This window comes from Myotis lucifugus, unplaced genomic scaffold (assembly GCF_000147115.1).
Source record: "Myotis lucifugus unplaced genomic scaffold, Myoluc2.0 scaffold_30, whole genome shotgun sequence".
Classification (NCBI taxonomy): Eukaryota; Metazoa; Chordata; class Mammalia; order Chiroptera; family Vespertilionidae; genus Myotis; species Myotis lucifugus.
The window spans coordinates 6,983,786-7,003,852 of record NW_005871078.1 but is presented as its reverse complement, the minus strand read 5'-3'; the positions used below and the strand labels follow the sequence as shown (position 1 = coordinate 7,003,852).

The following is a 20,067-nucleotide window of genomic DNA, read 5'->3' as shown; positions in this document are numbered from 1 at the left end:
TGTTTTTGGCCAAGGTTTTAGGCCTGGTTAAGGGATCCCCTAGCTCCTTGGACTGCCGTCTCCGACCCTGCCCAGCTCCCATTGCTGGCTCCACCCCTGCTTCCTGCTATCACTGGCCGGGGCGGCAAAGGCGCCTGGTTCTCTGATCACAGCTGGGGGCCACCTTTGACCTGCCCCCGGCTCTTAGCTCCCCCCCTGGGTTTCCGATCACCGTCAGTGGCAGGGGGCTTCTTCCGTCCTTTCCCTTTCGCCTCCCAGCACTGTGCCTACATATGCAAATTAGCCGCCATCTTTGTTGGCGGTTAACCGCCATCTTGGCTGGCAGTTAATTTGCATATTGCCCTGATTAGCCAATGGGAAGGGTAGCGGTCGTACGCTAATTACCATGTTTCCCTTTTATTAGATAGGATGGCTGTGAGTTCACTGGGTAGATAGGGCCCAAATGGGATTCTGTGTGGAGAGAGCTATTCCTGGGCCGCAAGGAACATGAGAACAGAGCGCTCAGTTAGTACCACTTCCTTTCAGAGCAGGCACTGGCTTCCTCCAGCATGCCGGGCCCTACCTGCCTGTGAGCTCACACACGCGGGAATACTTCCCCAAGCCAGACCTGAACGAGGACACTGAAAGGTATTTTCACAAAATCACTTTACAAATGTCACCACGTGGCCTGCAGGCCATGAGCAGGGACGCAGTTCTCCTGTCCCTGTGGCCAGGGTCAGGCGGGAGCGTCTGCAGTGAGGACGAGGACCACTGTGGGGAAAGCACTGAGTGCTAAGGCTCGGGGTCCTGGAGCAGGACTGGAAAAGGCCCCAGTGCACCGTCACAGGTGGGAAAGCAGAGCTTAACAATGGAACTTACAACCAAGACACAAAACAAATTAGCATGTTTACGACAACTTGCCCACAGGTACATGACCACAGAAGTGATCCTGCATGCCTGACTGCGCCTGTGTATTATCTGACTCAAGGAAAATGAAAAGGTGAAACTGGAATCTTTGTGTGGAATCACATATAACGCTTTCTGCTGGGACTGACCTCAAAGGTCATTTCGAGGAGGTTTTTGGGGATCTGCATCACTCCCGTGTCTCCCAGCTCTCCCGACACACAGATCCAGGGGTTCGAGGTGATGATCGCGTTGCTCAGCTTCTTGATGGGGATGATCACTGACCTATACGGAATCACTGGAGGGAAAATGCTGAAATTAGTTAAAAATTACAATACAATTCTCCTGATAACAAAACAAACATGTATTAAGAACTCTGTTGGCTTTCACAGATAAATCACTTAAACATATGTGTTTAAAAATATGTTTTATTAATTTTTAGAGAGAGAAAGGGAGAGAGAAACATTGATTGGCTGCCTCCTGAACACACCACACTGGGGATCGAGCCCACAACCCAGGCACGTGCCCTGATGGGAGTCGATCTGCCGACCTCTTGGTGCATGGGAGGACGCTCAACCAACTGAGCCACATCGGCCAGGGCCACAGATAATTCACTTTTTATGATCTATCAAGATGTACTTAGACAAAAAGATGAGATCATAACCCTTCCTACTTTAGAAAAATGAGGTCCAGTTTGTAAGCCCTAAGTCCTGATTCCTGAGGTGGTTTCCCCAGCATATACACCACCATGTGTGCATGGCATGCATATCACCATGGCGATATACATCCCCGTGCATTTATCAACAGTCTCAGGCATTAGCACCGGAATACCTGAGGACATGAACACTAACAGTGCTGTAAAGTGTTTTCATTGCTTTAACGCTTTTATTAATTTTGTTTCAAAACCGAGTACACATGAGCACGGCTCCTGGCTGGTTTCATATGAAAAAGGGGCTGAATGACTTCTTGGCTAGCATCCCTGTTGCTGACTGTCTTGGGCAGTGCTTTAAGGCACGGCACTTCCGAAGGTTCCCATCCCAATTTCACAGCTCAGTATGCAAAGCTGAGAAAAATAAACAACGGCACCGCCACTCTGGACACAACGTAAGATCTTTAAACAACTTGGAAAGCTATGAAGGTGACTCACGACTCACGGAGGGGCCCCGGGGAAAGAATTAAGATGTGGAAACGGCTGTGGGAACCCTCATCTTCTGAAGGCTCTTCAAAGGCACACCACTAGGTGTCACTGTCCCACCACTGTCTTTTGCTCAAATGTGGGAACACAATAAAGTCAGGCATTACCACGCCCCCTCCATTTTCCTTTAAAAAATGGGGGCGGTTCAAACACAGTAGCACGTCCTTATCCTTCAGAGCCATACGTTGTCCCCCCGCACCCCCCAAAAAAAGCAGGGTAGAATCCATATCTTTTGTTGGTATTCTTAGGATTTCTGCTCACTCGGTTACCGGAGGGCGTATGAGAAGCCCTCCCTGAAAGATGTACCGGGAAGGAGAGAAACACTTACTGGGCCAGATGCCCAGGTGCCGCCTCCCCATACGGGCTCAGGGTTCAGTGCATTCTTAGGGGAGGAACATGAATGGGACAAACGGTTCGTTTCCCTGATTTTACACAGACCACGTTCTTCACGTGGAGCGGATCACCTCCCCGTCTGTCTATTTTGGCCGAAGGAGAGGAAATGCTAGAGGAAAGGCCCTACTTGCATGTTTTAGTCATCACAAGAATCAAGTCGTTTTTGGAACTGAAAGCAGAAGAGGTTAGCGCGAGACTATTTTGGGTGCCAGAGGTTTCTCTAATTTCTTTCATTGACAGGATTAGAAAAGCTGCAAGAAAAGGGCCGGCAGCTCTGTGCCTGCAAAGGGCCCGCAGATGCACCACAGTGATTTCATCAAGTATAAAAAGTAACATTATTTAAACTCAGAATATTTCTTTCATGAAGTATCTCAATTCCTCAAATTGAAAGACTTTCTTAGCTGAAGAGAAATCTGCAGATATAAGGAGGATTCTAGGAGTCCTATTTCTTCTCTTTCAAAATTGTATGTAACATTTTAGCTTTTCATTCCTGCAATAACCTAATAACTCAATAAATGAATAGTAGCTTCCCAGACAGGTTGGCTCAATAACCATTTCAACTCCAGTGTTCCTTGTCTGCCTCTAGCAGAGACTAGAAAAACCAAAACCTACACGATTCTGGCCAGTGGAATGCTAGTGATGTTTATGGTGACTGCTTGGAAAATTATGTTTTTCGAACACAGATTCTGACGCTTTTTCCTTGGCATTCCATCCTTCTTCCTGCTGGAAGGTGGACTGAGAATAGCCATCCTGTGACCAGGAGGTGATGAGCACACACTGAGGATTGTCTAGGAGGAGAGGGACAAAGAGCCCTTGTCCAAGCCCTGGCCGGTGTTGCCAAGTGGTTAGAGCTTTGGCCTGAGGACCAAGGGGTCGCGGGTTTGATTCCTGGTCAAGGGTACGTACCTCGGTTGAAAGTTCGCTCCTGGCTCCAGCCAGGGCATGTGCAGGAGGCAACCAATCGACGTGTCTCTCTCACATCAATGTTTCTATCTTTTCCTTCCTCTCTATCTCCCTCCCCTCTTCTCCGCTTCCACTCTCTCTAAAAATCAACGGAAAAAATATCCTCAGGTGAGGATTGGAAAAAAAAAAAGAGCCATGTCCATGATGGCACTATGGACTGCCTACTACAAGACTTCTTGTTATGCAAGAAAAATAAAACTACTAATTTGTTTAAACCACTGTTTTGCAAGTTTTTCAAACTTGCAGCTGAACATAACTCCAAACTGATACAAGTAAAAAGTCTATAAACTAGGAAAGGGGACCCACAGCTAGTGAGAATCAGCAATGGTGAAGAGAATAAACGCTTTAATTCAGCTCATCCAAACCCATCAGCATCTCCTCCCTCCAGAGCCTACACTCCCCAGCAAGATCCTGAAGTCTTTCGGGATCACCACAGAGTAACGATGTTCAGGTAGAAGAGTTTATTTTATCACCTACTGATTCTTTGAATTTATGGGTTTTGGATAAGATCTAGAAATATATCCCTTTTCATGTCCATCCCACTCCTGTTGCAGACTGAGTTTCCTGGGAGGCAGACCCTGAGTCGAAAATCAGCACCAGAATGTTGCTTCTAGGATCAACGTGAGAGAAGAAAGCAGGCCTGGTGGAGGGAGAGGCTGAGCTGTGAGCTGTCGTGATGACGCCAGATGGCCAGATGGCGAGTTCTGGGACAGCCTCTGACCATCAGAGCAGGCTGGCCCTGGCAGGAGGGCTCCCTGGGGTGCGGCACTCCCTCCCCACAGGGCCGAGAGCTGAGGACCCTTCATTCCTAAAGGAGCGGGGGCATCACAGTGCCCACCTCGGTGTACTAGGGTATGTCTTACTTTAAAAAATATGAACCTTATTCCATTTGTCGCCTGAACAACTCTTCACTGAACAGTGGCTCCCCAGACTTACTGATGGTGGTGAAGACACTGGTGAAACAGAAGTAGTCCACAGCGTTGAGGGAGAGGAGATGGTAGAGAAACTGTTCTCTTTCTTCTTCGCAACACAGAAAGGCATAGCGCTTATAGAGCTTTCTAGGAAAGAGCAGAACAAGCACACAACAACAATGTAGGCTATTTCTCATCATGTCTTCCATGAAGAGTAAACACCTCTGCTTAGACAAACTGGGTAGAAATTCTAATCTGGAAAGAACAGACAATTCTCAAAAATGAACATGTAGACAGTTAACATTTTTAACCTAATCAGTAATTCAATAGGGGGGGGGGAGGGACAAACCACAAATCCATTTTGTCTACGAAACTAATAGAGATCAGAACGTGCTGACCAGTGCTGACGAGGGTGGGGGGCAATGAATAGCTAGCTATTCCGACAGACAGTGGGACTGAGAGTTTCAGGAAAGCAGTTTGTTGGTAACACTTCTTTTAAACCAGTCAAACCCTCTGACTCATTAATTTTACAAAGGAGCCGTCCTGTAACCATAGGTGATCAGCATATACTGTAGGCTGTCCAGGAGGAGGGGCAAAGAGCCTGCGTCCAGGATGGCACAGGGGACCGCCTAGCCCTGGACTCCTCGTTACGTAAGAAAAACAGAACTACAGTTTGTCAACTTTTGCACTGTGCACTGTAAGCACACAGGTCCTAGACGCCGAAAGACCTCAGCCTGTCTCACCTGGTGAGTGGCTGGTTAGACAGCAACTGCTTGAGATGCTGGGACAGGAGCTTCTTCTCTAGAGACAGCCTTATCCACGCCCGAGCTCGCCCGACGTCAGTCTTGATCTCACTCATGTTCTGAATGTGCCTAGGGAACAGCAGCAACAGAAAAGATGTAGATCCTAAGAACTGGAGAAGAACCTAGGGTTGCAGCACTCTGCACAGGAAAGCTCATGTATACTTAAATGAAGCAACAGGTAAGACACAGTTTATGTTGATTAAACCTTCAAAGGTTCTATCTTAGTTATGAATCTAGCCCAGCCGTGGGCAAACTACGGCCCGCGGGCCGGATCCGGCCCGTTTGAAATGAATAAAACTAAAAAAAAAAAAAAGACCGTACCCTTTTATGTAATGATGTTTACTTTGAATTTATATTAGTTCACACAAACACTCCATCCATGCTTTTGTTCCGGCCCTCCGGTCCAGTTTAAGAACCCATTGTGGCCCTCGAGTCAAAAAGTTTGCCCACCCCTGATTCTAGCCCCACATCAGGATGACCCTTAAAACACAAGCATACAGGCTACATCTTAAGATAAACAAAGCATGTGAAACCCATTCATCCTTTAATGTTTCATTATGTTCTTTCAGCTTCACAGATAAACTGGCACTTGGTTATTCCTGACTCTCAGGAAAATAAACTACACAGGCTGACATTCAAGTTTTTATCCAAAATAATTATTCTATAGTTTAACAAAGTATCTGCCGCAAATTTAATCCACTGAATTATTTGCAGCAGCCATAGACAACACATGGGAAAGATGAAATCTTACTTCCTATGGCATCAGCAGACACGCTGTACTGCATTGATAAATTCAACATTTAAAAAATTTGCAAGACTTGAAAAACTGTGCGGCTAAAAAGAAACATTGTGTGGTCACACGTCAGTTGAATGTAACATACATGTGGAAATTGGTATTCATGTAGAAGTCAATGCTAACCCCATAGGGCTGTGTTTATCTTCCTAAATGACTTTCCTCCTAAGGGGACGAAGGACAGGCAGGAAGGACAAGCCTATGGGAGGGGTGGGAGGGGCGATTGTAAAACCACCACAGTGAGTCACTGAGGTCTTTGTGATTCTGATCCGCCTTTGATTTTTTTTTTAATCTAAAATGACTCATCATAGCTGTAATAAATATTGCAAGGAAACCTTTTGTCTGATGATTCTAAGCTTTCAGAATAAGGACTAAAGCCTTATTTTGCCACACGCACACATTTCTCTTTTTTCCTCCCTCTCTCCCTCTCTCTCAGTCCTTGGATCGGAACATTTAGGCCCTCGATCCTAAGTGCTGATTTATAATCAAACACTCTTGATAAACAAGACGTAAAGCATTACATCACATCACACAGGCACACTAAAGAGGTGGCATGCGAACAAGTGTGAATGAGATTTATAACGCACTTATTTTTGAAGGGCTAATACCATTATGTATGGTCATGAGGGAGAAAGCTGGGGACAAGCAGGCCCCCCTTGGAGCCTGGTTCTTATTGGTGGTGGTGGTGGCAGTGCTGAGCCCTGACAGCCCAGGGGTGAGCTCCTGAAACAGCACTGGCTGTCCCTCACCCCTACTGACATTCCCCAAAGGATGCCACGGCTGACCTGGGGCAATGCTCAGGCGTTTACCACTTAACTTTCGACAGTATTTACATGGAACCCCGTGAGCGCCGAGCGGGCTCTGAGCCCCCATGATCCAAGAATAAATACCAAGTTAATTCAAAATGAATTCACTGACAATGAATCTATATGGAGGCTGATAAGTACTTAATGTTTCCCTACATACCCTTCCTACTCTAAAACAGTAAACTCTACTGAAATTAGTGTCATGCTGGCCTTAAACAGGTACCTGCAGACAGGGTAGGTGAAGAATGACAAAGTGGAAAATAATTATAATTTGAAAAACAATCTGTGCTTAAGGAAAATGGGGAGAACTGGAGCACATAAAACGAAACACATTTTATTTAGGTGGCAATCAGCATTCCCATCATAAAAGCATTTGTGCTGGTGTTTTTGGTGGGAGGGATTTGTCACAGCAGTGGCTCCTGCGATGCCGCATTCCATTACTTGCTTCCCTCTGTGATTCTATTCATGTCTGAATCCCAGCTTCTGCTGGAGCGCTTCCCTTGACCGTGACAGCCTCCAACGATCTAATTTATGAAATTCTGTAGTCTAAGCTACATGTATCGTGCACTGCCTACTACTTTGATCATTTTCTCTTGGCTTATGTTTTTCTCATCTTGCCAAGTTCCCTGAGGACAAGCAAGGAGCCCAATACCTCTGAGTAGCCTTGCATCCTTCTTTGTACCCTATAAGGCCCAGCACATATTAGGAGCTAAAAAAAAATACCACAAGACAGCTCTGTTGCTTTGTATATCACTATCTAATTTTACACTTAGACATTTATATGTGTTGTGTTATTAAACTTTAATCCAAATCTATTAAATGTTTTTCTGTGTAGCTATACCATTTTTATTAAATCTTTCACTGAGGATATGTGGTATGTGATTTTTTTAAAAATTGATTTTATAGAGAGGAAGGGAGGGAAAGACACACACACACACACACACACACACACACACACACACAGAGCGAGAGCGAGAGATCTGTTGCCTCCCGTACTCACCCCCAACTGGGGGATGCGAACCTGCAACCTGGGTATGTGCTCTGACCGGGAATGGAACCCACAACCTTTCAGGATACAAAATGACTCTCCAACCAACTGAGCCACACTGGCTGGGGCATGTAGTCATACCATTTTAATCTCTTTTTAGTTTGGAATAATTTATTATAGATATTTATAATGGCATTCAGCATAAATAATATCATACAAGTATTATTTCTAAAATAGAGCCTGTTAATTCACAGTAAAGCATACATGGTGTGGTTTAAATAACTTATCTACTTGATTTAGTTTTTAACCTTGATACAAAGCTTTCTAACTTAAAGAAGTTTTTATGTACGTTGTCTTATCTGATCATCACAATAACCAGTGAGAGGGAGAACATCATTATTTCACTGTAAAGATGAGAAAACTGAGTGACCCACCCAAGGTCACAGAGATCACAAGTGTTATTCTAGAGGTGCCACCCGTTTTCTTCCAATCACTTCTTTCTGGCACTCTCATTCCTAGAGAAGCTCCCCTTCCACAGGCCCAGGAGACACAACTCCGGGGGCCACCGTGACCCACGGCACCACGCTCCTAACCCCTCAGCCACAACTGACTGGATCAGAGGCACATGCCTGACCTACGCTGAGCCAATCAGATTTCCTCTCAGAAACTGGGAATTAGTACCAAGTGAGTTCTCACTGAATGCTTAAAATAAGACAGGATGTTAAAGCCAGGGCTTGGGCGAGCATGTGCACAGTACAGCCGGAAGGGAAGGGAGAGAACGGGAGAAGCAGAGAGGATTTGCGTCCTGTGAGACAGAGTGACCTATGACAAGACTGCTTCCATTCCAGCTGCAATTCTTGCTCTTGGATTCTGGAAGATACCCTTACATGTCTCCAATAAATCCCCCGTTTTTGCTGAAGCCAGTTCGAATGAGCTTCTTATTGTGCGTCATGGGCTCCTTACAGCTGCTAAGTAATCTGGTGCCAAGACCATGTTTCCCCAAACTGAATGATTTCTAAGATTGACAGCACCTAACTAAATGTCATCTACATTTCCTGGTGCTTATTTTACTGCATGAATAGCGAACCCCAGTAATATTTATTAGAGAAATAAAAGAATCAGCCAATTTTAGAATAAGCTCATATCCTGTACAGTCATAAAAATTCCTCAAAATAGTCCTTCCCAGGGGTAACAAAATCAATCATGACTACTCAGTTTTAGTGCTGAATAAAACCAGATGCTCATTAGCACACGTGTACACATTATTTATAAAAAGATAAAGTCACTTGCCAATTTACCCTTAAGTAACTTATCCCCATCTTTATATGTAAATAGAATATTTCTAGGATTTACTCACATCCTGTTCATTTGTTTACCTATTCAGAATATCTATATTTGGATTATAGTATTCACAATCTCCTAGATCATATAATGTTCTACTATGCCCTGCATCATTAATTATATTTTGTCATTAAGAACATAAGGCCCAACAGCTAGATGATATGTGCAGAGCTACTTTGGGAAAAAACTGGTAATAATGGTAACACCACGATAATCCTCCTCTTCTCTATGTAGATAATCAGTCCAGTTATTTGCTCTCCCCAGCCTTTCTCATTCGAACAAAAAGTCTTTCTACAAGTGACAATTTGGTGATATTTGGCAACTCTGAAAGTCTTGGGAAGTGGTCTGAGATACTCAGCCAAAGGGGCTCCTTACAGCTGCTAAGCAGTCCAGTGCCAAGACTCTCGACATCTGTGAGAACCCAAAGTCCCTAAACTGCCAATGTACTTGCCTCAAGAGATAAACCTGAGAAGATGAGGTAACGACAGAGGCATGTGCCCAACAGAGAGCACGGGCTCAGAGAGATATACTACCCAAGCCTTAGATAATACGCTTTTTCTTCAATTGTCCAGATTTAAAGAAATCAGAATTTAGAATATTACTTGGATGTTCTTCTTGGATCTACTACAGCAACTATTTAGGTAGCAATTAGGGACTTACGTGAAGTACTAACCCAGAATTTGAAAATAGGGAAATAAGTTGGTCCACTGAGAGTTAAATTCTAAAGTAAACATATCACGAATAAGAACATCAATAAATAAAAAGGCAGAATGGAGCAGAGAAACGAGAGACACACGGGCAGTGCTTCTGCAGGGCTTTTCTGAGATGACATCAGTCCCATGAGCACCAGGATCGCTATTTCGAAGATGGAAGATCAGGCTTCCACATCTCTGCTCCTGAGCATGATGCCTTCTGACTTTAATCTAGCTTCCCCCCGAGCCTACCCATATCAGTGAAAGAATATCAAGTCATCGGTTAAGGAAATAATAAATTGGCTTCACAGACAACTGGGTAGGAGTGGATCCAGCCCATTATTTGCCATATCTCTTAAATGTCTAAAGTAAGCCTGTTGGGTTAGCAAGAGTCAGTATCTGAGAGTCTAATTACATTTTGGTTTACTAATGAGTTGGTATCTGAGCTTATACAGCTGAAGACTCTAGCTTAACATTTAAAGACCTATGGCTATGTATGACATAAGAAACCGGGAAGTCATACCCATTAGGACAGCTATTGTCCAAACAAACAAACAAACAAGCAAACAAATGAAACAGAAAATAACTAGTGCTGGTGAGGATGTGGAGAAACTTAACACTTGCGCATTGCATGTGGGAATGTAAAATGGTGCAGCCACTGTGGAAAACAGTACGATGGTTCCTTAAAAAATTAAACACAGAGTTACTATATGACCAAGCAATTCCACTTCTGGGTATATACAGAAAAGAACTGAGAGCAGGGACTCAAATACATATGTTCATAGCAGCATTATTCACAACAGCCAAAAGGTGGAAACAACTCAAATGTCTACTGATGAATAAATGGATAACAAAATGTGGTATGCACATACAATGGAATATTATTCAGCCTTAAAAAAGGAAGGAAATTCTGATATATGCTATAGATGAACCGCAATAACATTATGCTAAGTGAAATTAAACAAATGCAAAAGGTATGACTCTACTTACATGAGGTACCTAGAAGAGTCAAATTCATAGAGACATAAAATAGAGTGGTGGCTTGTGGGGGAGGGAGAATACTGTTTACATGAGTACAGAGTTTCAGTCTGGGCTGACAAAAAAGTTCTGGAGATGGATAGTGGCGATGGTTGCACAACAATGCAAATGTATTCAGTGCTACCGACTGACAAGTAAAAACTAGAGGCCTGGTGCATGAAATTCATGCATGGGAGGGGGGTCCTTCAGCCTGGCCTGCAACCTCTCCAATCCGGGACCCCTCGGGGGATGTCCGACTGCCTCTCGCAACCCGGGACTGCTGGTTCCTAACTGCTTGCCTGCCTGCCTCCCTGATTGCCCGTAACCCCTTTGCCTGCCTGCCTGATTGCCCCTAACCACCTCTGCCTACCTGATCGACCCTAACCACCTCTGCCTGACTGCGTGATCACCCTTAACTGCTCCCCTGCTGGCCTGATCGCCCCTAATTGCCTCTGCCTCACCCCGCACCCGGGACTCAGGATTCCCTGCTCCAATTGGTTGCAGGCACCTGGGACCCAGGCTTCCCTCCTTCTGGCCGGCCACAGGCACCCAGGACCTGGGCCGGCTTCACCTGGGCTGGCCGCAGCTGTAGGGGACCGTGGGCTGGTGACTTTGCCTGGGCCGCAGCTGCAGGCACCCAGGACCGTAAGGCAGGCGGCTTGTCCCTCTCCCAGGCCACAGGCATAGGCGCAGCGCTGGTGCCCGGGACCGAGGGGTGGGCGGCTTTTCCCTCTCCCAGGCCACAGCCTGGCTGGTCCCCATTCCTCTCTCCTCAGTGTGGAGTGTCTGAGCCATTATGGCGTGATGACAATTTGCATATTAGCTCTTTATTATATAGGATGGTTAAAATGGTAAATTTTATGATATGTGTGTGTATATATATATTAAAACTTTTTAAAAAGCCATAGGAAAACATAAACGGTAGAATCTAGGTGATGGGTATATGGATGTGTTTACTATAAAATCTTTTGACTTTGCTGTATTTAAAATTTTCTGTAATAAAATGTTAGGGAAGTCAGCTTGTCTTTTCTGGGCAACGCCTTTCCACCTTACTAAGCACCTTTTGGAAGTAATCAATCAATCAAGGTTTTATTAAAAGCATTTATCATTTGGCCAAAACATCACTTTAGGATACTTAGGGGGGAGTCTCTCAGCTATTTTTATAAGACAAAGTCTGAAAATTAAAAGCCAAAGTACCCTTAAGTGGGAAGTCACAGGACATCAATAACCAATATTGATTATCCAAGATTATACTGGAGGGGGTGGGGGGTGGGCCTCAACCCAGCCTGTGCCCTCTCGCAATCCGGGGCCCCTCGAGGGACATCCCTCTCATAATCTGGGATGCTGCATGTACCAGTGACCATACTTTTCATACAGGTGAAAGGCATCTTGCTGTTGTATGGGCAGCTACATTTTTTTGCCCTGATTATAAAAAGTAGTACATAACATGATCCTTCTGAGGCTATAGTACCATTTTCCCCATCTTATGCGTGGAAAAACTGAAGCAGAGAGAAGTTAAGTAAATGGCTTTGTCACACAGTTATAAGTGTCAGAATCAGGGCTGACCACAAAATGTGCAAGCCAGAGTTCATGCATGTCACTGTTGCATCATTCTGTTTTTTCAGTGTTAGAGTAGCCTTGCCAGGTTTTAATTTTCAAATCTAAGAGACAGTTCCCAATATATAGGGTAGGGTCCCTAGGCCTGGCCAGCGATCAGGGCCAATCTGTGGGGTGACCGGTGGGGCAATCGGGGCTGGGGGGACCCCCTGCTGGCACCTGTCTTGGTTTGTGGCCTAGCGCCACCCACTCGCTGGCCCCGACCGGGGACAACTCCTGCGTTGAGCATCTGCCCCATGGTGGTCAGTGTGCATCATAGCGACCAGTTGTTCCACTGGTCGGTCACTTTGCATATTAGGGTTTTGTTATATAGGATTATATTTAGCCTGATGTACACCCATAGCCTATTGCTAGCCAGGGCAAGTGATCTAGACTTTATTGTAAGATCACCATATATCCAGGGGGAGGATATAGTAGGGCAAGCACAGAAATATGGGCACCATGATGTAATCCAGGTGAGAAATTTTAGGGGCTTAGACTAGAGAGGTCACTGTTCATTGATCTAACAGTCAATGGAATAAGTGAGCAGTAGTTACAACTACTCCTCTTATGCTGGCCATCAAAAGGAATCATAAGCCACACGAGGACAACTACATGTCATCTACCAAGGAATATAACAGTTAAGTTATAAGTATATGAACTTACTCAGATTACAAAAACCAACATTTACTGAGCTCTTACTATGAGCCAAGTACTTCTTGAAACTTTTTACAGTAACAGACTACAGACTAATTCACTTAAATTTCATTATACTGCTTTAAGATAGGTAACTTTTTAAATCTCTATTCGAGGGATGGGAAATTGAGGCACAGAGAAGTTACAAAAATTGCTTGGGGTCACACAGCTAGTAAGTGGTGAAGCCAGGATGTGTTACCACTCTACTATGCTGCCACTCATAAGAGTTATGCTTTTCAGTCACAAGTATCTGACCAACCAAATAAACATCCTATTAATATTACTAAAGCAATAAAGTTACAAGTGTTATAAATGTTATAATATTCACTTTAAGCCCACATATTTTTAAGAGTTGACTAAGTATTGTACCTAAAATGTTTCAAAGAAAAAACCCTCTGCCTCCCTCATTCAATACATCTTCTTAGATACACTGATGCCTTCTAATGATTTCTAAGGCCAGTAACTGCAAGTGGTAACTCTCAGATTTGCATTTGCTTCAAATTAAATCTGCTTGGCAACAGTTTTTCTGCCAACTAACTTGTCCTTATTTGCAGATTTTTTTTTTTGAACTGTATTTGTGGGTAGCAAGTACTTAAGGAGGTTTTAAAAAGCTGAACAAAAGAAATTGTAAAATAATTTACGGCTACTTTAAAACTCTTTTCAGTTGCGTTTCCCCTTCGGATTTAATGTCAGGAAAAATACAATAGTGTGAAAGTAAAATAAACAAGGTTATAAAAATGTGTTTTTTGAGAATACATAAGCCAAAAATAAACACAGCCAAAATCATTTGAGCAATTTAAGTGAAAGCCATAATATTTCAGCTACCACCACTTGCTAGCACATACAACACATACCTCATGTCTTGGATAAGGGAGACCCTGAGAGTTGGCAACATAACTCCTGAGTCAGATTTTCTTCTTTCTGGTCCCAGGGCAACTATGTAGAAAAATATCAGCAAAGTATTAGAAAAGTAACAGTAAGAAAAAAAATCTATATGATTCACATTCTATAAATAAATACTTTAAAATTACTTTTGAAGAACACATTTTGAAGACAAAAGAAAAGATGAAATTGTTGTCACTTTATTAATACAGTAAACTGGCTGTATTCTTTCCAGTTCATCTGGGGCTGCGTTTGTAAATTTAAAATGAATTATAAAAGCCCACTTAGCAAATAATGTAATGTGTGCAAATTCTGGCCATAATGGCCAGTCATTTTCTAAAGTTATTCATTCTAATTGAACTGGATAATTACATGAAAGCAGTATCTATAAATTAAGCTACTGAGCATGTGAATTATCTCTGGGCTCATGCATTGCCATCACACAATCTCCCTATATGCCAGGATTTCAGATTGCATTGTTGCTTTATAACGTTGATGAGATGCCACAGGAACCTAACTCTTGTTTATATCAATTAGCCTGTGGTAAAACGGGGTTCATTATGTGTCATTTCACTTCAAGATGCAGAACCTCCCAATGACATTAAGTGAGGACTTACTGTACTCTGAAAGAGTGTTTAAAAGGAAAATCTGAGAGTTTGGGCTCTCTAGGCTGGTAAATTTCTACTTTCAAGTTCAGAATCCAAACTACAGTATGCATACTATGCAAAATCTAAATGAACATAGAAGTAAAATGTTCATGAGTCTCTTCTGAAACCTGAACAGCTTACATTTATAAAAGAAGGGAAAATTATTCTATTATACAGCAACTCTTAAAATGTCTCTGACTCCTGTATAGTGCTGCTTTTGAAGGAGTAATGACCTATCATCTAGGGCAGGCTCATCCTGGCTGAATGTTAATAAGAGCAGTGTTCAGTCCTGGCCAGGTAGCTCAGTTGGTTAGAGCATTGTCCCAATACGCTAAGGTTTCGGGTTCAATCCCTGATCAGGGCACATACAAGAATCAACCAATGAATGCATAAATAAGTGGAACAACAAATTAATGTCTCTCTCTTTCTCTCTCTCCCTTTCCTCTCTCAAATCAACCAATAAATAAGATTTTAAAAAGAAACCTTTAGAGAATAAAAAAAAAATAAGATCAGTGTTTAAACCCATTGTGACTCTATAAGGAGTTGGAGGATCTTTCCTTAATCTCAAAATGCATTAATTACAAAGCTTAATAGTTGGCAAACAAAAAGTATTTTTTGAAAAACCAAACCAAACCAAATAAACCACCCAGATTTAAAAGCAGACAAGTCAATGAACTGCTCATTTCTGTACAATCAGAACACACTGTTTCTCAATAATGAAATATTTCATTTTTAAACTGATGTGTTTATATCTATTTCACACTGTCATATTTTTAAATCCTAACTTCATGGGCTGAATCATCAAACGTGTTAGAACAATATTTATAAAATCCATTCCTCCAAACAGACAATAATTTGATTTCAAAAGCTGCATGGCTTATATTTATCCTCGTAAGGGTCAGTAAAATATTTAGCTGATGTTCATCTGTGCTTCGTTAGCCCTTCAGCACCTGTCAGTGCAGCACAGTGACTGCACGGGGCTCTGACACTCGGCATTTCTTAGCCTTGACTTCAGAGTTTTGCTGGTCCCACGACTGACTGATTGAAGGCCACTGGAAACAGCTGGGTGTCTGGTCTCCAGCTCAACCGCCCAACATTTGACCCGCCAACACCGCGAAGCTGCCAGTGTTGCCCAGCAGCTATTGTCTAACAGCTGGACAGTCTCACATGCCTCACTTGGCACAAGAGGCAAAGGTTTCTACCTCCCAGCCTTAACGGAGCTTGGCTTTCCAGCATTTCATCCTAAAAATGGCTATTTTGGCCCTAGACGGCTTGGCTCAGTGGATAGAGCGTCGGCCGGAGGACTGAGGGGTCCCAGGTTCGATTCTGGCCAAGGGCACATGCGTGGGTTGTGGGCTCGATCCCCAGTAGGGGGCGTCAGGAGGCAGCTGATCAATGATTCTCTCTCATCATTGATGTTTCTATCTTTCTCTCCTCCCTTCCTCTCTGAAATCAATAAAAAGAAATATATTTTTTAAAAAATATATTTTGCCCCCTAGGAATTTATTTTTTCTAATTAGGGTAAGCTACTTTAGTTATGGTCTTATGGGCTGAAAAGCTACATTTTCTATGAACAGAGGTAAGTGTTACAGAGTATATGCCAATGCATTTTTACTTTTTCAACAGAAAAAAGGGGCAAAGGGAGATGGACACTAGAGAATGCTTTTAAAGTGGACCCCAATCTTTATAAATATAGTTACATTTTGGGTCTTTAGAATCATAACATTCTTTTTAGAGAGGCACCAGTGGAATGCAGTATCAAAATCATATTCAGGCCAGTGTGGCTCAGTGGCTGAGCGTTGACCCATGAACCAAGAGGTCACATTTCAATTCCCCATCAGGGCACGTGTCCATGTTTTTGGGCACAATCCCCAGTAGGGGGTGTGCAGGAGGCAGCCAATGATTCTCTCTCATCATCGATGTGTACTTCTTTCTCCCTCTCCCTTCCTCTCTCTGAAATCAATAAAAACATATTACTAAAATTTTAAAAAATCATATTTCTAACTGTTTCATTGGCTACATTTAAAAACTAGGTTTCTAACAATAAGCACCACATTTAGGGTAGTATTGTGCCCTAGCAGCAGCGAAGGGAATAAAAATAGAGCGCTTCAATCATATTTATTTCTTTTTCTTTTCTTTTCTTTTTTTTTTTTTTAGCAATTGTACACAAGGCTTTATTTCTTAAGCTGGAGGTTGGCTCCTGAGTTAAAAAAATTTTTTTATACTTCTGAATGTCTAAAAAAATCTGTAATTTTAGAAAAGTTTTCCAAATTCAGTATAAAACATTCTATCTCTACTAGGCTTTCCACTGTTCTACTTTTTTGTGAAACAGATGGCTATTTTACATAAAGAAAAGCAAGTGCCTTGTTGTGAAAAATAACCCAGTTATCTAGGAATCCTACATAACTCTAATTAGCTAAAGAAGTATGACACTTCTAACAATGATGTCCTGTTATAAACTGACGAAGAAATATCACTCCTGAAGATTTTGGAGACACATATGCACATTGTTTCCCCTGAAAAACGAATGATGGTTATAAAACTTTTCTTTCAGAAAAAAATCACCCTAATACTGGTGAGAGTAAGGATACAGTAAATCTTCACTTAATATTGGTAAGTTCTTAGAAACTGTGACTTGATGTCTGACAAAGCCCATGTTACCATTAAGAAAACAAGTAAGATGGTTTTCCAATCTGCTTATTCTAGTTCAGGGTCACAGCTGGCTGAAGCCTCGCCTGGCAGAACAGGGGTACGGTGGGAGCCCACCTGAACAGGATGCCTCGCCGTCGCAGGGCACACTCACACCCACACTGACGCACACTGGGACAACTTAGATGCAGGGATTCACCTCACGCACACACCTTTGGGATGTGGGAGGAAACAAGTCCCCGGAGACAACTCCACAGAGACAATGGCCAAGGCCAGGAACTGATGTTTCCTTCATCAACATTAAAACGAAACAACTTTGAAAAAATGACATTATTTGAGAACACTGCTGCACTTGTGTGATCCTTTACATGTGTTATCTTATTTGATCAACATTACAGTCTTGGCATAGATACTATTATTTTTTTTGTCTTGTGAATGAGGAAGCTGAGGATCAGAAAGGTTTCACAGCTAGTAAACAATACTGCTCCTTCGACTTCACCCCACTACTGACGAGATGGGTTAGTTTTCATGGAGAGAGAGGTAGACAAAGCTATATGGTCCTGATTCTTCATGTGGTCCCATGCTGCCTCTTCTACAGAAACAACCAAACCAATGAACTCTCACCTGGTGATTCTGCAAGGTGCTCTTGTTTCTCTTCTCTGTCCTGAAACTGAATTAAATGCGACCACAAAGCCGACTTCCCCTGAAAGTACAAGGGATATAAAATTTTTCATTTTATAAGAAATAATTCATAAAAAAATAATTTATCATCAAAACCATTCACGTTGAAACAGCCATTGTGAAGTCTGGCAACCCAAGCCTATCCGTTCCTCGTCACGTGTAACGAGGGTCACTCTTTGCCTCACTGAGAACACTGGCAACAGCTGGGAACGGCAGCTACTACGCAAGAGGCCAGAAGTGGAGGCACACAGATCGCTGACCCCGGCTTGGCTGTTCCTCAGTTGTATGCGTTTAGGGCTGTCTATACTAGCCACACCAGAAACCAGGGAATTAAGAGGCTCTAGCAGCACCTGATGTTTTTGCACATCCATATGCAAAATATGTTTCAATATATGGAATGGCAACCAGGGAAGAAAGTTGGGACAAGAGGAGAAAGAGAAAAGGGGAAGAAGAAAAGAAATAGGCACCCAACAGAAACAAAACAGCACAAAACCAGAAAGGGACAGGAGAGAGACAGAAGCAAAGAAACCATCTTAATCTTTTTTTTAAATTTTCCATCCTGAATAACTAGATAACTTATCATGGAAAGAAGTGCTAATTCTGGCTGACTGACGTCTTTGCTGGACAGTGACAGCGGCCCTGAGTGGAATCCACGGGGGTAGAGCCTGTGCAGAGAGTGGGCTGCTTCATCCTTTCCTGTTTACCAGGAAAGAGCGCGACCGCCTCCTAATCACGGGTTACGTTTTCTTTTTCTGGAATCGAAACGCCCGTGGTGCGTTTCTAGTCATCCTGTGACAAGGAGACAGACCCTTTCATTATGATGGTGTCCTTTTCTCCTTGCTCCGTTTCCTCACAGGGCTCCTAACGGCCATGTCACCGGGGCGCGGACGCGGTTACCTGCTTGACCAGCAAGCCGTGGCTCCATATCCTCTCCAGAAGGTCACAGAGGCTGGCGATCAGGGTGTTCTCCTCCAAGCCCGTGATGTTTGCTTCTCCGTGGCCCAGCTCCACTGCTTCGTGGCCCATCTTCTCCACCAGCATGCGTTTGGTCTGGAAACATCACGTGTGGCCACAAGGGTTATCCCAGCAGCAAGGCCAGAGCCCACAAGTCCGCCACCGGATCAGGAGACCTGGGGTCCCTGCGTTATACTTCTAACTGCAGATTTTTAGTCACCTTGGGAAAAGTGTCTTAATCTCTGTGGTCAACTCACTGGAGTAATATTATGCATACTTCTACTATTTTGTCAGAGAAACAGAGGGTCACTAAAGGGATCTTTTGAAACGATTTTAAAGTACCCCCATGCAAACAGGTTAATGTTTATGTACGACACCTTTCAGATTACTAACTTAACACTGAGGAATTACACCAGACCTAGAAAATGCCCTGTCAGAAGCTAAAACCCCATCCTGCCACCACAGCTCACCCCACTGCCCCACACCTTAGCAAACGAACAGTGTCTGCACTTAGTGCTGATTGCACTGAGGCAGAAGCCCTAAGACAAACCGGAACTCTCTGAGTGCACTAGGTCTCTTTTTTTCCTTCCTCCTTTTCTGTTTCATTTCTTGCGTGCTCATGAGCATGCACCAGAAAATGGAAAGGAAATGGAAATCAGGTTCAGGTAAGTTGATTTACAGCAGTCTTAGCTGCTCTTATAAAATGTAAAGTGAGGGGGAATCCAGTTCCTTTAGGCAGGGACCTTGTCTGTCTGATTCAGCACTGACTGTGGATGCTAAAAATAGGGCATTTATTGCATACACACAGAGAAGGTCCTGGAGAAATGACTGACAGATGAATGAATAAAATTACTGGTTAAAATGTTCTGAGGTTTGCCAATCTGTATTGCTACCTCTGGTAAACACAGATATCAGAGAGGAGACTGGTGTATAATATACACAAGCCCACAACACAGCTAGCATCTTCTAATGGGTCTACTCACACATGTATGGACACAGATAAGGTTCCAACAGACGCACATACAGACACACACACATAAATGTGTAGTCTTTTGCATAAGATGACAACATCCCTGACACAACTTCTGACTGGCTTAATATCCATTCATGTCGGAGAGGAAGACAGCCATGGCTGAAAAGGCGACAAAACTGTGCAGGGCTCCCAAGTCACTGATTCT

General features: G+C 43.3%; 1 protein-coding gene across 1 annotated transcript in view; it reads right to left on the bottom strand.

Annotated features, from left to right (window-relative positions):
• DENND5B (DENN domain containing 5B) overlaps positions 1-20,067 on the bottom strand; it is a 161,863-nt gene that overhangs the window by 12,686 nt on the left and 129,110 nt on the right. Inside the window, exons 11-16 of the mRNA XM_023752310.1 lie at positions 18,833-18,985; positions 17,879-17,957; positions 13,931-14,012; positions 5,088-5,216; positions 4,370-4,491; positions 1,035-1,180 (exon numbers count right to left, since the gene is read on the bottom strand). Of these exons, the coding sequence (XP_023608078.1) occupies positions 1,035-1,180; positions 4,370-4,491; positions 5,088-5,216; positions 13,931-14,012; positions 17,879-17,957; positions 18,833-18,985 (711 nt within the window). The remainder of the gene's footprint in view (positions 1-1,034; positions 1,181-4,369; positions 4,492-5,087; positions 5,217-13,930; positions 14,013-17,878; positions 17,958-18,832; positions 18,986-20,067) is intronic.